Source organism: Pan troglodytes, chromosome 9, assembly GCF_028858775.2.
Source record: "Pan troglodytes isolate AG18354 chromosome 9, NHGRI_mPanTro3-v2.0_pri, whole genome shotgun sequence".
Classification (NCBI taxonomy): domain Eukaryota; kingdom Metazoa; phylum Chordata; class Mammalia; order Primates; family Hominidae; genus Pan; species Pan troglodytes.
In genome coordinates this window covers 90,616,978-90,639,596 of record NC_072407.2, presented here as the reverse complement: position 1 = coordinate 90,639,596, position 22,619 = coordinate 90,616,978, and the positions used below count along the sequence as shown (strand labels likewise).

The 22,619-nt window shown below is 36.0% G+C and overlaps 1 protein-coding gene across 9 annotated transcripts in view; it reads left to right on the top strand.

Annotated features, from left to right (window-relative positions):
• Positions 1-22,619, top strand: part of GRM5 (glutamate metabotropic receptor 5) — an 810,828-nt gene that overhangs the window by 656,571 nt on the left and 131,638 nt on the right. For all 9 annotated transcript variants that reach the window (XM_054662592.2, XM_054662591.2, XM_063784377.1 and 6 more), the window contains one exon: positions 5,582-5,817. In XM_054662592.2, the coding sequence (XP_054518567.1) occupies positions 5,582-5,817 (236 nt within the window). The remainder of the gene's footprint in view (positions 1-5,581; positions 5,818-22,619) is intronic.

Sequence of the window (22,619 nt, the reverse complement as noted above, 5' to 3'; positions counted from 1 at the left end):
CTACTTCTCATCATGTCTTTGTATCATTTCCCACTTTAAAAGCCATCACTGGTTCCCCACCACCTGTATGACAAAGTTGGAAATCTTTAGGATGGCACAAAAGAACACTCACAACTGATTCTCTTCAGCTCACCCTCTCATTACTTCTCTGACCTGTGCACCCTACATAGCTGCAATGCTCCATATTCACTATTCCTTGATTAACAATTTTTTTCAATATATAGAAAACAATATTTCAAAATGCTGGTATCACTCTATTATCCATACTTTTCAAACTTAGTTCAACTCTTATCTCCCTAAGAAGTGTTGGTCAATTATTTATTGATCTGCTGTCCCACTGCATTTAGGACATGCCCATAATAATCATTTGTATGTGGTCACTTATTTATATCTGTCCTCCTTTCTCATCCCTCCACTAGACTTGTGAACTGCTGGAGCAGAGTCTCTAAAATCTATTTAACTCATGTTTTTTCTCAGTTTCAATACAATTTCAACACACAGTGATGCTGTCAATTGCATTTTCTTCAAAATATACACTGCTCCTCTCCGTGGGAAAAACCATGGATGCCTGTCCCATTCAGGTCAGGTTTAGCCATATGATTTGTTCAGTCAGTGAAACGTGAGCAGAAATAACATGTGTCACTTTTAAGCAGAATCTTAAGAACCATTGTATGATTCCCCTATCATCTGTTTTTCCTTCTACAACAGCGGTCCCCAACGTTTTTGGCACCAGGGACTGGTTTCATGGATGAAACTGTTCCATCTCATAAGAAGCGCACGACCTAGCTCCCTCACGTGTACAGTTCACGATAGGATTCACCATCCTATGAGAATCTAATGCCTCTGCATTAGATCTAACAGGTGACAGAGCTCAGGAGGTAATGCTCACTCACCCAGGGCTCACCTCCTGCTGTGCAGCCAGGTTCCTAACAGGCCACGGACAGGTACTGGTCTGAAACCTGGGGTTTGGGGACTCCTGCTCTACAAGATTGGTATGTCCCAGAAACAGACTATTCTTTTAGACTTCAAACTCAAAATGAAGATGACATAGAACAGAGTTATAGGCCATCTGCAGTGAATATAAAGGCTGAAATAAACCTCTGTTCTATACCAGTGAGATACTGGGACTATTGATTGTGACAAAATAATTTAGTCTAAGATGGGTAGATATTTAATAAATGTTGAAGAAAAGAAGGAAGGTTATAGAGACCTAGGAAAAAAAATAGCAGGGTAATTCAAGAGTCAATTTTGTTTTAAACAAGAACTGTCTGTTGAAAAGAAAGAAAAATTAAGCTTTCATGAGTTTCTCTTTATGAGAAATCATAGGAATTAGAGTTGAAAGGAGAAAGGGGAAGAGTAGATTGTAGAGAAAGAGAGTATATTTTTGGTAATGCAATCTTGGGAAGAAAGTGAAAGTAAATTCTCTCTAGATTAGCATGTCCTTAAGATGTCTGCAGGGAATATTTAAAGTATCTAAGTATCTGCTAGTGAGGTGTTTTGAGAATCCAGTACATATGTATAAAGAATCCTCCTTTAGTTAAGCCAAGCTAAGTAAGTTAAGAATGAATTTTCTATTTTAAATGTCCAAGTTATTCTGATTCCACAGCCAAAGAAAGGCTACAAACCTGACTAAAACAACATCCAGATTAAGACTATATGTAATTACAGCCAATTCTTATCATTCACAGTAATGTTCTATAAACATGCAGCAAACAGTAAATTAGTGAATAATGACCATTACTCCTGGAGGAAATACAAGCTTAGGTTGCTGTGAGCCTTTAGTCACAACGTGTTCATCAACTAGTCAAAACATAACCTTGTTTTATGTGTGTTCTTGTTTAAAGACATCTTAGTTAATATATATTGTTGACTCACTAACATTGAACTTGCAGCAACAGCACTTTATTCATGCAACTTATTTAACATATGTACTGTCTATATACAGTTATCCCTAGTCCCTTGATATTTGCAGAGCATTGGCTCCAGGACACTTCCTCCTCTCACCCCACCAATACCAAAATCTAAAGATGCTCAGGTCTCTTATACCAGGTAGCTTAGTTTTCACATGTAACCTGTACACATCCTCCATTATACTTTAAACCATCTCTAGATTATTATCCCTAATATAACATACATGTTATATAAATAGTCATTATACTGTCTTGTTTTTTATTTGTATTATTATTTTTCCAAATATTTTCAATTAATTATTGATGAAATCTGTGAATATGGAACCCACAGTTATGAAGGGCTGACTGTATTTTCTATGTATATTACAGCCATCTTGTGCTTAGAAACACTAGATAACACATCAGCTTTATTCTTGGAGGCCAAGTTAAACACTGAAATCACCAATAAAAAACACGAACGTGCAAAAGATGGCGCTAAATAGATACTGTAAGTTTGTAGTATGAAAACTGAAACAAGAAAGCAGAGTCACCTTTTTCAACCTCAGATGGGGACATGAACTTCAGTAGTCTCAAATGTGTACCACTCTCTGCATGCCCATGAATGACTGCAAAAATGCCACCAATATTGATTCTGGTATTGCAAATAAACTTCAGCAAGTAGCTAAATTTGTAAATGCAGAATCTGTAAATAATGATGATCAACTGTAAATCCAAACAACGGAAAAGAATAAAATGGATTATGAGGAGTTGGGCAAAATGCCCACCAGTGAGAAGAGGGAGAAATTGGATGGATGGATAAATAATAAATCTAGTAAAGTGCCTTAAATGTGGTAGACTTTTAGTAAATGTTAGTTTCCTTCCCCATCTTTATCCCTTTGTTTTCTCTTGCTTTGGTAAAATACATGTCACCCAAAAAATTAAAGTAGTACAAGAATATTGAAGGTCCATTCTATCAAAGTAATAGAAAGCATTAGGTGGCAGAAAGATTTTTTCTTAGCATTTCATTTTACTGCTGAATTTATTGCATCATACTTAAAGATGCCCTATCATCTTAATGCAAATCTTAAAAGCATATTTATATAAAAATGTTAATGTTTAATAAGCTAAAGTCAATACAGCACCCTCTAATTTAGCCAGTGTTAAGTTGTCTTTTTTGGGATTAACATAGCAGATATTATCCAAAAATTTAAATAGAATGACCCTGTTTTGTCACATAGATATTGGGATTTTCTGTTTACACACTATCTCCTTTATGATTTATATTGTGCTGTTAATTGGAAACATCTGAAACAAAAATTATTTTAAACTCACAACTCTAACTTATAAGGCTAATAATAAAACATCATAGTTTTCTAAGTTATTAAACTTACAGAAAAGATATATACCTCAAAAAAAAAAAAAACAGAGAAAGTACATGATGAGAGATCAGTAAATTATCACTCTCATCCTGACAGTTTTCTTTTATGGAAATATCACCTGAAAAAAGTTTATCAAGACAAACTTTTTACAATCCCTGTTAAATTCAATGAATGAACTGTGAAGGGTAAACTGGAGCCATTATAATCTTACATTTCTTATGTAATATTCATAATCATAGTGTTACATAAGAGCGAGCTAATGTTAACAAAAGGAGCAATTTAAATTCCCACTTCCTTGGAGAATGGGTCTCTGCTTGACAAACAGAGCTTCCTGTCCCATTTGCAACACGCCCATGCTGCTCCTCAAGTGCCAATGAGACCCACACTCTCATCTCAGTGATATAATAAACCCTCCAAAACAGAGGAGAAAATGAGGCAAACAAGCCCACTTCATTTCAACTTGTCAGCTTTAAATAAAATCTTCTGGAGCTGAAAATGGGAAACTTGAGGGAAGATAATGTGTGAAGTAACCAAATTCAACATTGGGACAAAACATACTACATTACTATATTTTTGTCTTGATCTGCCACAAAAGTTTTTGAAATTTCACTATAGGTAATTTTTAATATCTTTTTGCCATGGAGGACTTAGAGAAAAACAGTGTTCTTTCTGTTTATTTTTTCCCTTCTCTCCACCCACTGATGCCCTAGCTAATATCTCAAGTCATCTCAAGCCCTTATGATATCTTAATAAGTAATATATGACATTTGGAATAACTCCCAATTATCAATATTTATATCAAAGTTGGCACAGCACCGCATACTGAAAAAAGTGCATGCTTTCTGTATAATTTAAATTAATTACTTACATAATACTTTCTTGGCACTGATTTTTTATGCAAAATATTGGACCATGCTTTCTGCATACAAAAAAAAAAAATGTTAAGGGCAAAAATGCATTGAAAGGAAAGTAAAAATAAATTAACATTCTGTTAAATGGAAATATTTGAATATCACCGAGGTAAGCAGTGATTGGTAGTGTAAATCTCTTCCCACGTCCTCTCCCCACTACCCACTGCCCCTACTCCCAGCTCACCTCCTAACACTTTTTCCTGCTTTGCATTTAGGAGGCTCTAGTCTGTTCTTCCCCTTAAATCTCTCTATATTCCTTCTCTTCTCTCTTTGAGGTTACTTGTAACTTAGTCAAATTTTCCCTTTCCCCATACTTCCTTTACAAGCACTTGCACTTCTTCCAGGGAAAGACAGTACCACTGGGTTCCAGCAGACATACAGCACAAACTGTGTATATACCAATGGCAGTGAAGAGGGACAAGTCACTTTCCTTCTTCCTTAGATGCCCTAGGGTGTACCCAAATTGTATACAAACATCTTTTCATGCCTTTTATTTTTATTTCCAATACAATGTTTCATGTATTTTCCAAATCATTGTAGAAGACTTTGCTTTTTCTTATTCTGTTATACTCTCCTCTAGCATTATATTATGAGCCCTCTGATTTCAAAAACTTTTATCTTAAAATTCCTAAATAACTTTGAGTGAGCAGTGCATAGAATGATAGTTATGTTGAGGAGTATGATCCCTTCACCACTTTTGATGGCACATTGTTCAGAAGTTCTTTTGGGCACTCTAATATAAAATGTGATTTCAGATGTACATTTTTAATGTATTTTAGAGATTCCATGGGATAGAAAATAGTGTATGGACTAGGGACTACAAAGATTTCAGTTCGAGGCTTGGCAAATCAACATTTAATAGAGTAACCATAATCAGCAAACGGTTTTTTAAACCTATTATTCATTTGTAAAATTTGAACAAAAATGTTGTGTCACAGGATGATTTAATTAATATTAGGTATGTTGGAGAATATTTTTAATTCTTATTTTATGATCATTATAATTATTATTATAAAGCCAAAGAAAATAATGTATTTAAAGTTAACTTTACCTGGCTATTAAATGTCCATTAAAAATGTGAATGATGATATTATGCAGCTTCCATGTATATACTATATTTTGCAGCCAGTAAAATTGTGCCAGAATCTCCAGGTTATTTTCTGTAGTTTAAGGTAAGTGAGGTTAGTGCCTTTTAGCACTCTTAGGCCCAAAATTTCCATGGTGTTATTGCACTTTTTATTCTAACAAGCTTCTATATCAATAATCACGTCGGTGTAATATAGGACCATCATGTGGCCTGAGGTATCCATTTAATGACTAATCTTGTCAAAAGGAAAGCAAATGGACTCATTTGCTTAGGAGATATCTGTTCTAAGCTGAGGGTTTTTTTATTTCCCCACAGTGATGGCTGGGCTGACAGGTATGATGTGACAGATGGATATCAGCGAGAAGCTGTTGGTGGCATCACAATCAAGCTCCAATCTCCTGATGTCAAGTGGTTTGATGATTATTATCTGAAGCTCCGGCCAGAAACAAACCACCGAAACCCTTGGTTTCAAGAATTTTGGCAGCATCGTTTTCAGTGCCGACTGGAAGGGTTTCCACAGGAGAACAGCAAATACAACAAGACTTGCAATAGTAAGCAGATTTATTATTTCATTTAAAATGCATAAGGCTAAGGTTCCAATTTAAGTAAACCATGTCATGGGGATAGTGGCTGTAATATGTTACAAGGGAGGACTCTTACATAAGTAGAGTGGATATTGCCACTTATGGTGATAAACAGGTTTTAGTCTCATTAGGAAAAACATATCAGAGCAAGTATTTAGTGATATTTTATGTGATTAGATCATTTCTATTTGTATCATTCAAAAAATTGAATGTATTTCCATAAGGCATTGTGCTAAAAACATCACATGAGCTCCAGAATGGAACTATTTCTGACATCCTTGAATGCAGTGACTGCATTCTGCTCATTTCTATTATCCAGAGTAGTTAGCACAGTGGAAGCACATAGTAACGGTTTCATATATGTACAAAGAATGAATAAATGAGTGTTGAAGGACAGATCGAGTTGCTACTTCCATCAATAAACCATAAAATAGTACCAGGGATTTGCTATATAAAATTGTGATGTTTCAGGAAACGTAACCTATGTAGAGCCATTCATTCAAGCATTCAAAAAATACTTACAAGATGCTAAGAATGTACCAAATTTTGCTTTAGTTGTAAGGATACCAAGATGGAGAAAGCTAGTTCCTGCCCTCAAAGGTTTACTATCTTGGAAGGGAGATAGTAATGCCAACAAAAATTGCAATTGAAAATTATAAGTGATATGATAACTAAGTGTTTAAAATAAGAGCTTGGGTTAATATTATTTGTAACATGTCCAAAAAGAATCTTGATTCTAATAACCAGGTAGAGCCAGCATATACTTTATCTATCTGTATCATCTGTCTATCAAATATCTGTGCCTGCAAAGGTTAAAGTTTGTAAAAATTGACAAAGGATTTTTTTTTGGAACTGACTTATCCTACATTGTGTTATAAGAAACCCATATGCATTTGCATTGCAGGAAAATGCAAATTGAACATGAAACATTGTTCAAATTTTTGAATGATATAAATAGTAATAAATTATCTAAAATCTTACTAGAGTAAATACTTGCTCTGATAAGTTTTTGTTAGTTGGTGGTATAGATGCCTTTACCCATGGTGCTGGAACACCGGAATTCAGTGGGGCAGTGGGCTTGAAATCCTGGTCCATTACCCAATTCTAGTCCACAAAGAGGTTGTCACATGCCAGCAACAAAATGATAAAAACAGAAACAATTTAGTGAGCTATTCATAAAGATTTCTCCCTCTGAGGTCATGTTCATCCTATGTTTCTGGTATCAGTTTGTTCTTTTGGGAAATGATGGAGATAGTCAATGGTGGTTTGTGATTGTTTTTAAATGTAATTGCTTCATAAAACAAGAACCCAGCAATCTCATATCAGTTCCTATTTGGGTAGAAGGGGAAGGGAGGAATGCTGGAGTGTGGGATAATACACCCATCAATGAAATCCAGAAATCATTGCAACATAGTGTGAGAGTATGTTTGCTTCTCTCCCACTTCAGATCCTTGTAACTCTGACCAAATCCTCAAATGCTTACGCATTTCCTTTGCTTTCATTTTTTATGGCAAAATATGTGAGAAAAAATAGCACTGTCACTTATGGCTCACAATTTCAAATTTGTAGCTAATTTCATATTTTAACAGTTCTATCTAGTTTCTGAAGAAAACAGATTTCTTTTCTCTCTTGAGATTTGGGGATCATATGTCCTTCTGTGGTCTATTCTATGTTTGTATAATTATTACTATGTGTAGCTTCATTGAAGGAGTTCTGAAAGGTAAGCAGTAGCTCTGATCTCATCTTTAGTTCCTCTTTATGAGGAATTAGTGACAACACTAACCGGTATATTTAAGGGAATTTTTCCAGTTGGCCTGCACCCTCTTTCTTTATTAATTTCTTCTTTTCCCACTGTTTTTTGGTCTGAAATGCCTCCTCTTGAAAATAGTTATTTGTTTCTCTGACTCTTTATTTCCTGGAAGTCCTGCTTAAATACAGCCTTGAAAACTTTACTTGATTTCCATGAAAATATTATTTCTATGGAAACCATTCTGTAAAATCCTCCCTTGACCTTGCTGCTGTAGCTCTCTATCTCTCATGTGAGCACCTTGGTGTGATCTCTGCTCAGAATCTGTTCTTTACTGCAGTCATGGAAAGCACCACTTAGTCCACCCCCTTGGAATCTCGTCTGACAACAGATGTCATTTGGTACATAGGCATGGACACTTTATATGTACTGCCTCTGTTATTCTTCTTAATGAGAGATATATAATATTATCCTCATTTTAAATATAACAAAAGCATGATTTAGAGAGACAAAATAAGTTCCTCCAGTCATATAACTATTAAACATTGGAACTTAAAATTGAACTCAGATTTGTCTAGAGTTTAGCCAACATGCTAAATAAATTAAATATAACAGATTAAAAACCACCATCAAATCTGCATTATATAATAGTCAACATATAGTTCAAAGATACAAGGAAAATAATTATTAGATTTATGTCTTACTATGAAGTGCAATAAAAGGTACTCAAATATTCACTACCCACTACTTTTGACCCTAGTTTCTTATGTAATCCAATATCAATTGAACATTTCTTCCCTATCATGTATGAGAGTTTAAGTTTTTCCACACCCTTGTTAATACCTGGTTTTTTATTCTGTATTTGACAATCTGTGAGTGTGTAGTTCTATCATACGGTGATTTCAATTGGCTTTTTCATGATGTATTTCAAAGTTAAGCTCCTTTTCATGTTTTTGGAAAGCTGGTATCCTCTTTTGTGTCTGTTCAAGACTTTTGAACATTTCTTTGAGTTTATTATCTTTTTAATATCTATTGGAAAAATTCCTCATATAGTATGGACATGAGTCCTTTGTCAGCTATATAAATTGTAAAATTGACAAAACAGAAGTTTGGCTTTTTTATTACCTTACTGTATGTCTCATTTACTACTTGTTTTCTTTTTGTCCAATTTGTTATTTAGCTATTTATTCCTCTGTCTTTTCTGCTGTTTTGTATTAATCAATAATTTTTATTATTCCCTTTCTCTTAACATTTTTGTTTCATCTCTTTCTATAATTTATTTGGAGTTTTCAACAGAAATTACCAACTGAGTCCTTGGTTTAATATAGAATATTTTAAGTTGGTTCTTATCACATTCAAGAAGCTTGCAAATATTTAAATCTATATACCCCTTCAGAATTTTTTTTTGCAATTGCCATATAGTTTACTTTTATATGTACTCTGTATACCACAGGACTGTGTTATGATTATCATAGATGATCAATAGTTTTATATTTATTGAGGCTATTGTTCTTCATTCCTTCTTGTACTTCCATGCTCCCATCTATAATTCTTTCAGCCCAAGGAAATTTCTTTAGTATTTCTTGTATACGCAGATATACTGCCAGGAAGTTGTATTAGTGTATATTTTTCTTAGAACATTTTCATTTCACCTTTTATTTTTAGAAGATATTTTCACTGAGTATAGCATTTGATATTGGCAGGTTGTCTTTTGTTTGCTTGCTTCATTCTTATTTTTTTCTTAAAAAATGTCATTTCATTTTCTTTCAGATTTTGTGATTTCATTGAGAAGTTAGCCATCATTCTTAATGTGTTTCCCCTGGTGGCAATATAGCAAATAAAATTAGCAAATAAAATTTCAAGAATTTTAAAATTACATATATATAATATATATGTAATATACAAATTATATATAGTATATATGTAATATATAATATATAATACATAATATATGCCATATATAATATATAATGCATAATATATGCAATATATAATATAGAATACATAATATATGTAATATATAATATATTATGTATAATATATGTAATATGTAATATATGTATTGCATATATCTGTAATATGTAATGTATAATATATATGTATTACATATATAATATATAATATATGTAATACATATGTGTGTAATATATACACTATATATACATATATGTGTATATGTGTATATATATTATATATAAGATATATAATATATACATACACATGTATGTATATATGTAATAAACATATTACACATATAAATATATTACATATATATTTAATATATATTATATATTTTAATATATGTATTACATATTATAATATATATATTATATATTATGTATATTAAGTTTTAATGACCATAATGAACTTTGGTGTTATTTCCTTTGTATATTACTTTCTTAGGGTTTCCAGAGCTCCTTAAGCCTGTAGAATAAAGAATTGCATCAGTTTAAAAATTTCCTCTTAAACATTCCTTCTGCTGCATTTCTCTCTCCACTCCTACTACCCAATTACACCGCTGTTAAGCCATTTTACCATGTCACACATATGACTTATTCTCTGTGTAGTCTTTTCTTTTTTCTACGATTCAGAAAGAAAATTTGGCCTATATCTTCAGGAAAAGGCCAACTAAAGTGTGAGGAGTCTACATTCCTCAAGTGAGCTTTTCTTACAAATATTACAAAACAATGAGAGATTTGAATCTCTCTCTTGAAAATCTTTCTCTTTTTTTATTATACTTTAAGTTTTAGGGTATGTGTGCACATTGTGCAGGTTAGTTACATATGTATACATGTGCCATGCTGGTGCACTGCACCCACTAACTCGTCATCTAGCATTAGGTATATCTCCCAATGCTATCCCTCCCCCCTCCCCCCACCCCACAACAGTCCCCAGTGTGTGATATTCCCCTTCCTGTGTCCATGTGATCTCATTGTTCAATTCCCACCTATGAATGAGAATATGCGGTGTTTGGTTTTTTGTTCTTGTGATAGTTTACTGAGAATGATGATTTCCAATTTCATCCATGTCCCTACAAAGGACATGAAGTCATCATTTTTTATGGCTGCAGAGTATTCCATGGTGTATATGTGCCACATTTTCTTAATCCAGTCTATCATTGTTGGACATTTGGGTTGGTTCCAAGTCTTTGCTATTGTGAATAATGCCGCAATAAACATACGTGTGCATGTGTCTTTATAGCAGCATGATTTATAGTCCTTTGGGTATATACCCAGTAATGGGATGGCTGGGTCAAATGGTATTTCTAGTTCTAGATCCCTGAGGAATCGCCACACTGACTTCCACAAGGGTTGAACTAGTTTACAGTCCCACCAACAGTGTAAAAGTGTTCCTATTTCTCCACATCCTCTCCAGCACCTGTTGTTTCCTGACTTTTTAATGATTGCCATTCTAACTGGTGTGAGATGGCATCTCATTGTGGTTTTGATTTGCATTTCTCTGATGGCCAGTGATGATGAGCATTTTTTCATGTGTTTTTTGGCTGCATAAATGTCTTCTTTTGAGAAGTGTCTGTTCATGTCCTTTGCCCACTTTTTGATGGGGTTGTTTGTTTTTTTCTTGTAAATTTGTTTGAGTTCATTGTAGATTCTGGATATTAGCCCTTTGTCAGATGAATAGGTTGCGAAAATTTTCTCCCATTTTGTAGGTTGCCTGTTCACTCTGATGGTAGTTTCTTTTGCTGTGCAGAAGCTCTTTAGTTTAATTAGATCCCATTTGTCAATTTTGTCTTTTGTTGCCATTGCTTTTGGTGTTTTGGACATGAAGTCCTTGCCCATGCCTATGTCCTGAATGGTGATGCCTAGGTTTTCTTCTAGGGTTTTTGTGGTTTTAGGTCTAACGTTTAAGTCTTTAATGCATCGTGAATTGATTCTGGAGCCTCTCTTGTAGCCCCCAGAATCAGCAAGTGAATCATGGGAGAAAATGGTTACCATACTTTTGGGGCTCCTGGAATTTATAAAGCGTCATCTTAATAACCAAAAGCATTACTGGTTCTTCTTTTTTTAAGGAGTGTCTTATACTTTTTTTAAGGAGTGCCTTATACTGGGTTGAATTACCACTTGCTACCTTTTCCTCAATTCATGTCTTTTGCCAGAACCTCAAAGTATGATCTTCTTTAGAAACAGGCTCATTGCAAGTATAACTAATAAGGATGAAGTCATACTGTAGTAGGGTAGGCCCCTAATTCGGTATGATAGATGTCTTTATAAAAAGAGGGGAAGAGACATACAGACAGAAAGGGAGACAAGGAGGACACCATGGGATGACACAGGCAGTGATTGGATTGATGCAGAAGCAAGCCAGGGAATATCAAGGATTGACGGTCATCACCAGAAGTTAGGAAGAATTCTACCCAGAGTCTCAGAGGGAGTATGACATTGCTGACACCTAATTTCAGACTTCTAGCCTCCAGAACTGGAAGAAAATAAATTTCTACTGTGTTAAGCCAACCAATTTGTGTTTTTTTTTTTTTGTAATGGCAACCTTAGAAAATTAACATTCCTTCATTTTAACCAAGAGAGATCCTCAAACTGAATTTTGCAGTCAGAACCTGCAAGTATCCTAGGCCACAAAAGAAGCTGATGACACCCTCCTTCTTTGCTGCTCTTCTCTTTGTGTTAGTTCATTTTGTCTTTGTTGCTTCTATATATCTTCACTGCCTTTAAGATTTTTGACTTTCCCATTTCTTTCACCTTTTCAAGTATGCAGTAAAGGAATTTTCATTTGCTTCCTTCTCCATCCTACCTAACACCAGTTCTTCCTCTACTCTTTATTCTTAGTTGTTGCTACTTCTGAAATCCTAATGCTGTTGTATAAATAAAGCTTGTCACTTACAATGTCTAAAGTGTTTGTAGCCTTGTTAATTTTTGTTTTCCTTCTAAGCATTTAAAAACTTAAATCTAAGTATTACTATGGCCCTTAAATGTTTTAACTACTTGGTATTATTTGAGTCCAGAAATATATACTATTAACAGTGAGCCTGACTTCAGTATGTTTTACTTAAATGGCACAATTATGGAAAACTTAAATTATAAGTCGAATTTAATAATAAATTAAAAGTAATAAGAAGCATTAAGAGTATAATTTTTCTCTAATAGTATATTTAACAGTAATAAAGTAAGCTACAAATAATTAAGTTAAAACTGTTTCCTAATAACTATGCTATTCTATTTTTTAAGGATGGTTTCCTTTACAGCCATACTGTCACTTGCTGACATTCATTTATTGTATCTTTTCTATAATTTCTCCCTGTCATCTCCAGTAGTTTCCAGGAGTGTCACTTAAGACAACAAACAGACATTTTCACCTAAATTTCCTAAAAGCATCTCAAACTTAAACATCTAAAATTAACTTCATTATAACTTCTATAACCACCACCTCAAACTTTAGGTTCCTCCTTTTTATATCCCCAGTTGAAGTAAATGATACACTCATCCATGCTGTATCTCAAGGTGTAGGAGTGAGTAGTCCTCACCTCTTCCATCCGCATAGCCAACTGGTGACAAAATAGTGTTCATTCTATTGTTACACCATTTTATACTTCTGTTCCCTCCTTTTCATTGTTACCTGAATTCACGTCTCTGTTCTACTGTTTTCAGTATAATTTTTATTGTCCCTCACCTTAAATATTAAAATCCCCCTATCTAATGTTTTTGATAACAGCTTTTTCCTTCCCCATTTGATACTAAAAATTAGTTTCAAAGGTCTTCACCTAAAGAGCAAATCTCATCAATGTTACTCCCATTCTTAAAGATCATCCTTGGTTCTACAATGTCTACAAAAGGAAGCCAAACTCTGCCTCAGTCAAAACTCTTCAAATTGGTCATTTATATTCTTTATGCCTCATCTCCTATTTCTTAAACCCACAAAATCTGTGTTCCCACCATTTCATGAATTGTAATCTTTCATTTTAAAATTGCATGCCCAGTTAAGCTCCTGTGTTTCTGTACATGCTAAATCTTGCTCAGTGAAAAGTCCACTTCAAGACATGTATCAGTTCCAATGAATTTACACTCTCATGGTTTCTAATCGCTCCAGTTTTCTGTTCTTACTTTGACTTTAATTTTCTCACTTTTCACCTCATTTACCTTTTGTCTTCTTTTTGCTACAAGGGAATCCAGACACTGAGCACAGATACACTTCCCCATTTTTTGTTCCCCCAAGGAACTACTCACACAACCATCACTATGTGTACCAAACTACTGTTAATAAAATGAAGATTAAATGAACGGGTTCAGAGCAATGTAAAAGTACATTGGCAATGAGATTTCTCTGGGTTGTAGCAATGTCATTTATTGATTCAGTGGTGGTTATCAGGGTGTGTTTATCTTAACAATTCATGTACCATTGTGGTTTTTGAACTTCTTTACATTAATGCTTTACTGTCTAAGTGTTTACCTTAACAACCACTCCCCTATAAAAGTGACCCTTTGGTCACTAATATAGTGACCAAAATAAATTTCTTTCCCTGTAGCATTTCCCCACAGTGCTCTCCTGTACACACTCCCACTCCTCTACAAGCTTTTTGCCACCGTGGTGCTTAATTCTCTCCCTTTCTTTCTCTGTAATCTTTCCCTCCTCTCTTCTCAGTATTTCTACACACTAACACAAGTTTCTCTCCACTTCATGTGTAGAGCTATTTAGCTGTTTCTTTGTTTCCTTGTATTCTTCAAAAATTCTACCCTTGGACAGAGATGCTCACCTTTTGAACCCAAAACTGCTTTGGGATAAAGTTACTTTGCCACACAGAAAGTAATTTACTGCAGAAAGAAAAATGATACCATCCACAGATGCTGAAGTAACTACAGTCAATAGAATTTTTTCTTGCTGTATTACATCAACAAATAAGTAGAATTTTTCAAATTGTTAGACCAGCATGCAAACATTTTATATTCATCTTTCTCCATTAAATTATAAATGTCTCAAGGAGAGGCGCTATCTTTATCATCTCTGTTTTCCAAATCCCTATCACAATGCCTTGAATATAAGGCAAGCATTTTATAAATGTTGTTAGATAAATGCTGCTTTATTTCTCATAGTGTTAAAAAGCTAGAGGACCTAGGACCGCAGTCCCCAATTTATGGGATGCAGGGACTCTGGGTCACTGTAGATACTTTGCCTGGGTCTAAAATCCTCATATAACTGACCATTGTTCATGGACTGAAGTGTGCCTTGCATATTCTTGTGTGTATGTACAAACTGTTGCCATTACAAAATCATAAATTAAGAATTATTGAAATCATAGTTGTTTACGGCCATTATGTGCTTACTAAATCAAAAATACTAAAAGTACAAATAATATTTGTAGAATGTGTGCAAGTTTTTCACATTCAAAGAGTTTATATTCAAAAAGGTTAGTCTCAGTAGCTTAGAAGTGTTTCTTCTTCTCTTAAAGTAAGTTTCAATCTAGAGTTGTCTACAATCTCTCTGATAAATATGTCTCGCTAGTATTTGAAGTGGGTTGTTAGAGGATACTTCCTTATGCATCAGAATGTTGTCTTCTGCCATCTTTTATGCCCTTTGAAATGTTCATTAATGGCTTAGCCATAGCTCAGAACACTTGAGTATCTCTCAAACTGAAAATATGACTGGGGAAAATAAAAAAGTCTACTGAAAGAAAAGAATTGCTTGGGAGAGAGTAGCTAGAATACAGGAATAGTACTTTAAGAGCCAAATAAAATTAAATTAAATAACTGCTACAGCTAACACCCAGATTTGAGATTCCTCATCCTTGCACCACGTTAACATTTTCAAGATTGTATTTGGAGAGAACAGTAATCTAGTGTGAGAAAAGGATTCCATGGTTACATTTTTGGGGATTATTCCCTAATCTTATTGTAGATCATAAGATCTTCCTTCAGAAGGGATCCTGTTCCATATTCTAGAGGAAGGAATGCTGCACAGAAAGGCTGATATAGTTTGGATATTTGTTTCTGCTCAAACCTCATGTTGAATTGGAATCCCCAGTGTTGGATGTGGAGTCTGGTGAGAGGTGATTAGATCATGGGGGATATGTTCTAATGAACAGTTTAGCACCATCCCCTTGAGGCTGTTCTTGCAATAGTGAATGAGTTCTCACCAGATCTAGTTGTTGTAAAGCATGGCACCTTACCTCTACCCTACTCTGTCTTTTGCTCCTGCTCTGGCCATATGATGTGCCTGCTCTCGCTCTGCCTTCTGCAATGAGTAAAAGCTTCCTGAGACCTCCCCAGCAGCAGGTGCCAGTGCTATGCTTCCTGCACAGCCTGCAGAACCATGAGCCAATTAAACATATTTTTCTTATAAAGTACCCAGTCTTAGGTATTTTTTAATAACAATGTAAAAATGACCTAACACAGGAAATTGGTATCAAGGAGTGGGACATTGCTATAAAGATAATTGAAAATGTGGAAGCACATTTGGAACCAGGTAACAAGCAGAGGTCAAAAGATTTGGGGGAGCTCAGGAAAAGACAGGAAGATAAGGGAAAGTTTAGAACTCCTTAGAGACTAGTTAAATGTTAGTGACCAAAATGATGATAGTGATATGGACAGTGAAATTCAGGCGGATAAAGTCTCAGATAGAAATTAAGTAGTTATTGGGAACTAGTGAAAAGGTCATCCTTGTCATGTCTTAGCAAAGAGCTTGGCTCATTTTGTTCATTCCCTAGAGATCTGTGCAAGTTTGAACTAAAGAGTGATGATTTACAGTATCTTGCTGAGGAAATTTCTAAGCAGCAAAGTGTTCAAGATGTAGCCTCACTGCTTCTATCTGTCTGTGCTCAGATGTGGGAGCAAATAAATGACCTAAAATTGGAACTTACATTTAAAAGAGAAGAAGAACATAAAAGTTGGAAAAATTTACAGCCTGACTGTGTGGCAGAGAAAGAGATCTTTTTCAGGTGATAAATTGAAGCAGGCTGTGGAGCAACCACTTGCTAGAGATATTTGCCCAACTAAAAGGGAACCAAGTGCTATCCAAGATAATGAGGGAAAGGCCGCTTAGGCATTTCAGAGACCCTTGTGGCAGCTGCTTCCATCACAGGTCCAGAGGTCTAGGAGGGAAGAATGCTTTTGTTGGCCTGGTCCAGGACCCTGCTGCCCTTTGCAGCCTCAGAATGTTGTTACCCACATCCAGGCCACTCAAGCTCTAGCTGTGGCTCAAAGGAGAACACATACATCTTGCACTGCCACTTTGGAGAATGGAAGTCATAAGCTTTGGTGGCTTCCACATGGTGTTAAGCTTGTGGGCATGCAGACTGCAAGAGTGAAGAATGCCTGACAGCCTCTACCTCGATTTCAGAAGCTATATGAGACAAACTGGGTGCCCGAGCAGAAGCCTGGTGCAGGGTTGGAGCCCCAACAGAGAACCACTACCAGGGAAGAGTGGATAGGAAATGTGGGCTTGGAGCCCCCACAAACAGTCCCCACCAGGGAACTGCCTAGTGCAACTGTGAGAAGGGGGCCACCATCATCCAGACCCCAGAATGGTAGATCCACTGGCAACTTGCACCCTTCATTTGGAAAAGTCACAGGCACTCAACTTCAACCCGTGAGAGTAGCCATATGGGTTGAACCTTGCAAAGCCACAGGGGCAGAGCTGCCCAAGGCCGTGGGAGCCCACCCCTTGCACCCACATGCCCTAGAAGTGGGACATGGAGGCAAGAGAGATTATTTTGGAGCTTTAAGACTGGATAACTCCCCTACTGGGTTTCAAACTTGAATGGGTCCTGTAGCCCCTTTCTTTTGGCAAATTTCTCCCTTTTGGAATGGGAATGTTTACCCAATGCCTAAACCCCCATTGTATCTTGGGAGTAAATAACTTATGTGATTTTACAGGTTCATAGGTGTAAGTGACTTGCCTTGTCTGAGATGAGATATTGGACTTGGGACTGTTGATTGGGTTGATGCAGGAATGAGTTAAGACTTTGGGGAACTGTTGAGAAGTGATTGTGTTTTGCACTGTGAGAATATGAGATTCGAGGGGCCAGGGGCAGCATAATATATTTCGGTAATGTGTCCTCTCTAAATCTCATGTCAAATTGTAATCCCCAGTGTTGGAGGTGGGGCTTGGTGGTAGGTGATCGGATCATGGTGGAAGTTTTCTAATGAATGGTTTAGCAGCATCCCCTTTGTGCTGTTCTCATGACAGTGAGTGAGTTCTTACAGGATCTAGCTATTGCAAAGTGTGGCACTTGTCCCAGCCTCCACTCTCTCTCTTGCTCCTGCTCTGGCATGTGATGTGTGTAATCCTGCTTCACCTTCCAACATGAGTAAAAGCTTCCTGAGGCCTCCCCAGAAGCACATGTTTGTACCATACTTCCTGTACAGCCTGCAGAACTGTGAGCCAATTAAACTTCTTTTCTTATTAAGTTCCCAGTCTCAAGTATTTCTTTATAGCAATGCAAGAACCCCCAACACAGAAGCCAAGAAGAATCTACACTTTTTATCCAATCATATTTTTACAGTATTGTCAGTCATGTCTAATTAATGGCATCTCTATAAATTACAAAGAGAGAGGGTTCAGATAGACTCCCAATAGCTGAACTAATGGAGGTTCCTGAGGATGATGCACCCAGGGAGAGCGTGGAAGCTCCACACCCCTCCCCCTATACCTCACTGTATACATCTCTTCATGTGTATCTTTGTAATATCTTTTATAATAAACTGATAAATGTAAGTTTCTATGAGTTTTGTGAGCCACTCTAGCAAATCAACTGAACCCAACCAGAGGTCATGTGAATGTTACCTTCGAGCCAGTTGGTTAAATTTCTGGAGGCCCAGACTTATTACTGGTGGGAAGACGGAAGGTGGTCTTGTGAGGACTCCATTAACCTGTGGGATCTGATGCCATCTCCAAGTAGATAGTATCAGAATTTAATTGGAGGACACTCAGCTGGTGTTTGCTGCAGAACTGATTGCTTGCTTATTCATGGAGAAAACCCCACACATGTGGTCACAGAAGTCTTCTGTGATGATTGTTGTTGAGTGAGAGAATAGAAAAAGTACAGTTCAAGTTTTTACTCTCAGAACTCTGAACTCACATTATTATTTAACACTGATTAGCACCATACTTTAGGAAAGACTGTACTAGAACAATAATAACAGACATCGAAGAAAAATTTTGATCACATGATACTAGTGCATGTAGTAAAATATCCCGATCAGAAGCCCATTTGTGTCTTCATATCAGACAAAATTAATTAGAATTTCATGTGACACTATTGGCTTAATACCCATTCTTGAATTATTTATATTTTGATATGTTTCATTGCCAAAGGAATGAAAGTTTGTCCATGTTGGAGTCAGCATTAAGGAAATAGAACATAAAGCCATATCAAAGCCCCAGCTATGAAAGTTTTGAGAGAAATAATTTTACACATTTCTTATTTAAATTCCAGAGTTTAAGAAATGATTGTAATTATCCACTCAAGTAAGTGTTTAGTGCAGGCAGTTTTCAATGATGAATATCCACTGTCAAAAAATATTCAATGAGATCCCAGAAGAAAGCCCTTAATTTAAAAAGACCAATTTTCTACAAACTTCTAAGGCACTAGAATTTGAACCCAAGGTGTGTTAAAGATATTTAAAATTCACCAAATTGAGACCTGATAAGCTTGTTGAAAAATACAAAAAATTAGCTGGGTGTGGTGGCAGGCACCTGTAGTCCCAGCTACTCGGGAGGCTGAGGCAGGAGAATGGCATGAACCTGGGAGGTGGAGCTTGCAGTGAGGAGAGATTGTGCCACTGCACTCCAGCCTGGGTGACAGTGCGAGACTCCATCTCAAAAAAAAAAAAAAAATGAACTTGCAGATTATCATGAGGCTTAAATATGATGATGTATGGGAAAATGGCTGCTTCTTTTGAAGATGAAGTAATAAAAATGGAATTTACTCTCCTGCTTGAAATAACAACAGCAGCAAAACCAGACAAAATTCCGAAAACAAGTTTGCAAGACACTGGACCTCAAACAATGAAGACAATTATTCTCAAGAGACAAGAAATAAAAGATGTGACCCTTCTAAAGTGAGAAAATGGAATTGAGTTCAGAGAGATCAACAAAGCTAGAGTTTGTAGAGCACAGAATCAGAGAGGAAAGAACTGCGTGAAGAGAGAATGCTGGAGATGTGTAGAGGCTCCCTCCTGAGCATTCAGCTGAGTATTCATCAAACACGCATGACCCGGGACAGAACCACTTAAAACAGAACACTGTTCCCAGCAATCATATGGTAACGGAGTCAGAATGGAAAAAACACGTAGTTCAGATACCTCAAACAATATTTTAAGGACATATTCTACCATTAAATATTAGGAAAAAAAAAACACAAACCAATGGCCACAGCTTCCACCTCAAGAAATTTGTAAAAGAAAAGCAAATTAACCACAAAGTAAGTAGAAAAAGGAAATAATAGATCAGAGTGAAAATCAGTGATACAGAAGACAGAAACACAATAGAGAAAATTCAATAAAATTAAAGCCTCTTTCTTTTAAATGATCAATTAAATTGAAAAACCAAATTGATCAGAAAAAAAGAAAAGAGAAACAATACAAATTACTAATATCAGGAATGGGTGAGGCAACATCACTACAGGTTTTATAGATATGAAAAAGAAAATAAATACTATGAGCAACTTTATGACTTAATTTAGATAAAATGAAAAAAATTCATTGAAATTAACATTCTACCAACGTTCACTGGAGGATAAAGAGAAAATATGAATGGTCCTATATTTGTTAAACTGAATTTGTAGTTAAAAATTTTCCCACAAAGAAAACTCCAGGCCCAGATTGGTTTCACTGGTGAACTGCTGCCAAACATTTAAGGAAAAACAGACATCAATTCTATGTAAACTCTACCAGAAAAGTAAAGAAGTAGAAATACTTCCTAATTCAATCAACGAAGACAGAATTACTGATACCAAAACCAGATGAAAATATCTCATGGAAAACAAAACAAACAAATAAACAAAACAACTATACCCCAATATACCTCATATAGACCTCATGAACATTGATGTAAATATATTAAACAAATTTTTTTAAGTCAAATCTAATAATACCTTTTTTTAAATTTTATTATTATTATACTTCAAGTTTTAGGGTACATGTGCACAATGTACAGGTTAGTTACATATGTATACATGTGCCATGCTGGTGTGCTGCACCCATTAACTCGTCATTTAGCATTAGGTATATCTCCTAAAGCTATCCCTCCCCCCTTCCCCCATCCCACAACAGTCCCCAGAGTGTGATGTTCCCCTTCCTGTGTCCATGTGTTCTCATTGTTCAATTCCCACATAGGAGTGAGAATATGCGGTGTTTGGTTTTTTGTTCTTGCTATAGTTTACTGAGAATGATGATTTCCAATTTCATCCATGTCCCTACAAAGGACATGAACTCATCATTTTTTATGGCTGCGTAGGATTCCATGGTGTATATGTGCCACATTTTCTTAATCCAGTCTATTATTGTTGGACATTTGGGTTGGTTCCAAGTCTTTGCTATTGTGAATAATGCCACAATAAACATACGTGTGCATATGTCTTTATAGCAGCATGATTTATAGTCCTTTGGGTATATACCCAGTAATGGGATGGCTGGGTCAAATGGTATTTCTAGTTCTAGATCCCTGAGGAATCGCCACACTGACTTCCACAAGGGTTGAACTAGTTTACAGTCCCACCAACAGTGTAAAAGTGTTCCTATTTCTCCACATCCTCTCCAGCACCTGTTGTTTCCTGACTTTTTAATGATTGCCATTGTAACTGGTGTGAGATGGTATCTCATTGTGGTTTTGATTTGCATATCTCTGATGGCCAGTGATGGCGAGCATTTTTTCACGTGTTTTTTGGCTGCATAAATGTCTTCTTTTGAGAAGTGTCTGTTGATGTCCTTCGCCCACTTTTTGATGGGGTTGTTTGTTTTTTCCTTGTAAATTTGTTTGAGTTCATTGTAGATTCTGGATATTAGCCCTTTGTCAGATGAGTAGGTTGTGAAAATTTTCTCCCATTTTGTAGGTTGCCTGTTCACTCTGATGGTAGTTTATTTTGCTGTGCAGAAGCTCTTTAGTTTAATTAGATCCCATTTGTCAGTTTTGGCTTTTGCTGACATTGCTTTTGGTGTTTTAGACATGAATTCATTGCCCATGCCTATGTCCTGAATGGTAATGCCTAGGTTATCTTCTAAGGTTTTTATGGTTTTAGGTCTAACGTTTAAGTCTTTATATCATGAAAATGCCCATACTGCCCAAGGTAATTTATAGATTCAATGCCATCCCCATCAAGCTACCAATGACTTTCTTCACAGAATTGGAAAAAACTACTTTAAACTTCATATGGAACCAAAAAAGAGCCCGCATTGCCAAGTCAATCCTAAGCCAAAAGAACAAAGCTGGAGGCATCACGCTACCTGACTTCAAACTATCCTACAAGGCTACAGTAACCAAAACAGCACGGTACTGGCACCAAAACAGAGATATAGATCAATGGAACAGAACAGAGCCCTCAGAAATAACACCGCATATCTACAACTATCTGATCTTTGACAAACCTGAGAAAAACAAGCAATGGGGAAAGGATTCCCTATTTAATAAATGGTGCTGGGAAAACTGGCTAGCCATATGTAGAAAGCTGAAACTGGATCCTTTCCTTACACCTTATACAAAAACTAATAACACATTTAAAAAGTATAACACATTATTACCAAGTGGTGTTTATCTTGAAATGTAAGGTTGGCTTAATATTCAAAAATTGATCCACGGAATTGTATTAACATATAATATTTTTTAATGAGAAAACCTATTATAATAATTTTTGATGAAATGACTCACAAACTAAAAATAGACAGAAACTCTTTTTTTTGAGACAGTCTCGCTCTGTCACCCAGGCTGTAGTGCAGTGGCACAATCTCAGCTCTCTGCAACCTCACCTCCTGTGTTCAAGCCTCTCAGGTTCAATCAATTATCCTGCCTCAGCCTCCTGAGTATCTGGGATTACAGGAGCATACCACCAAGCCCAGATAATTTT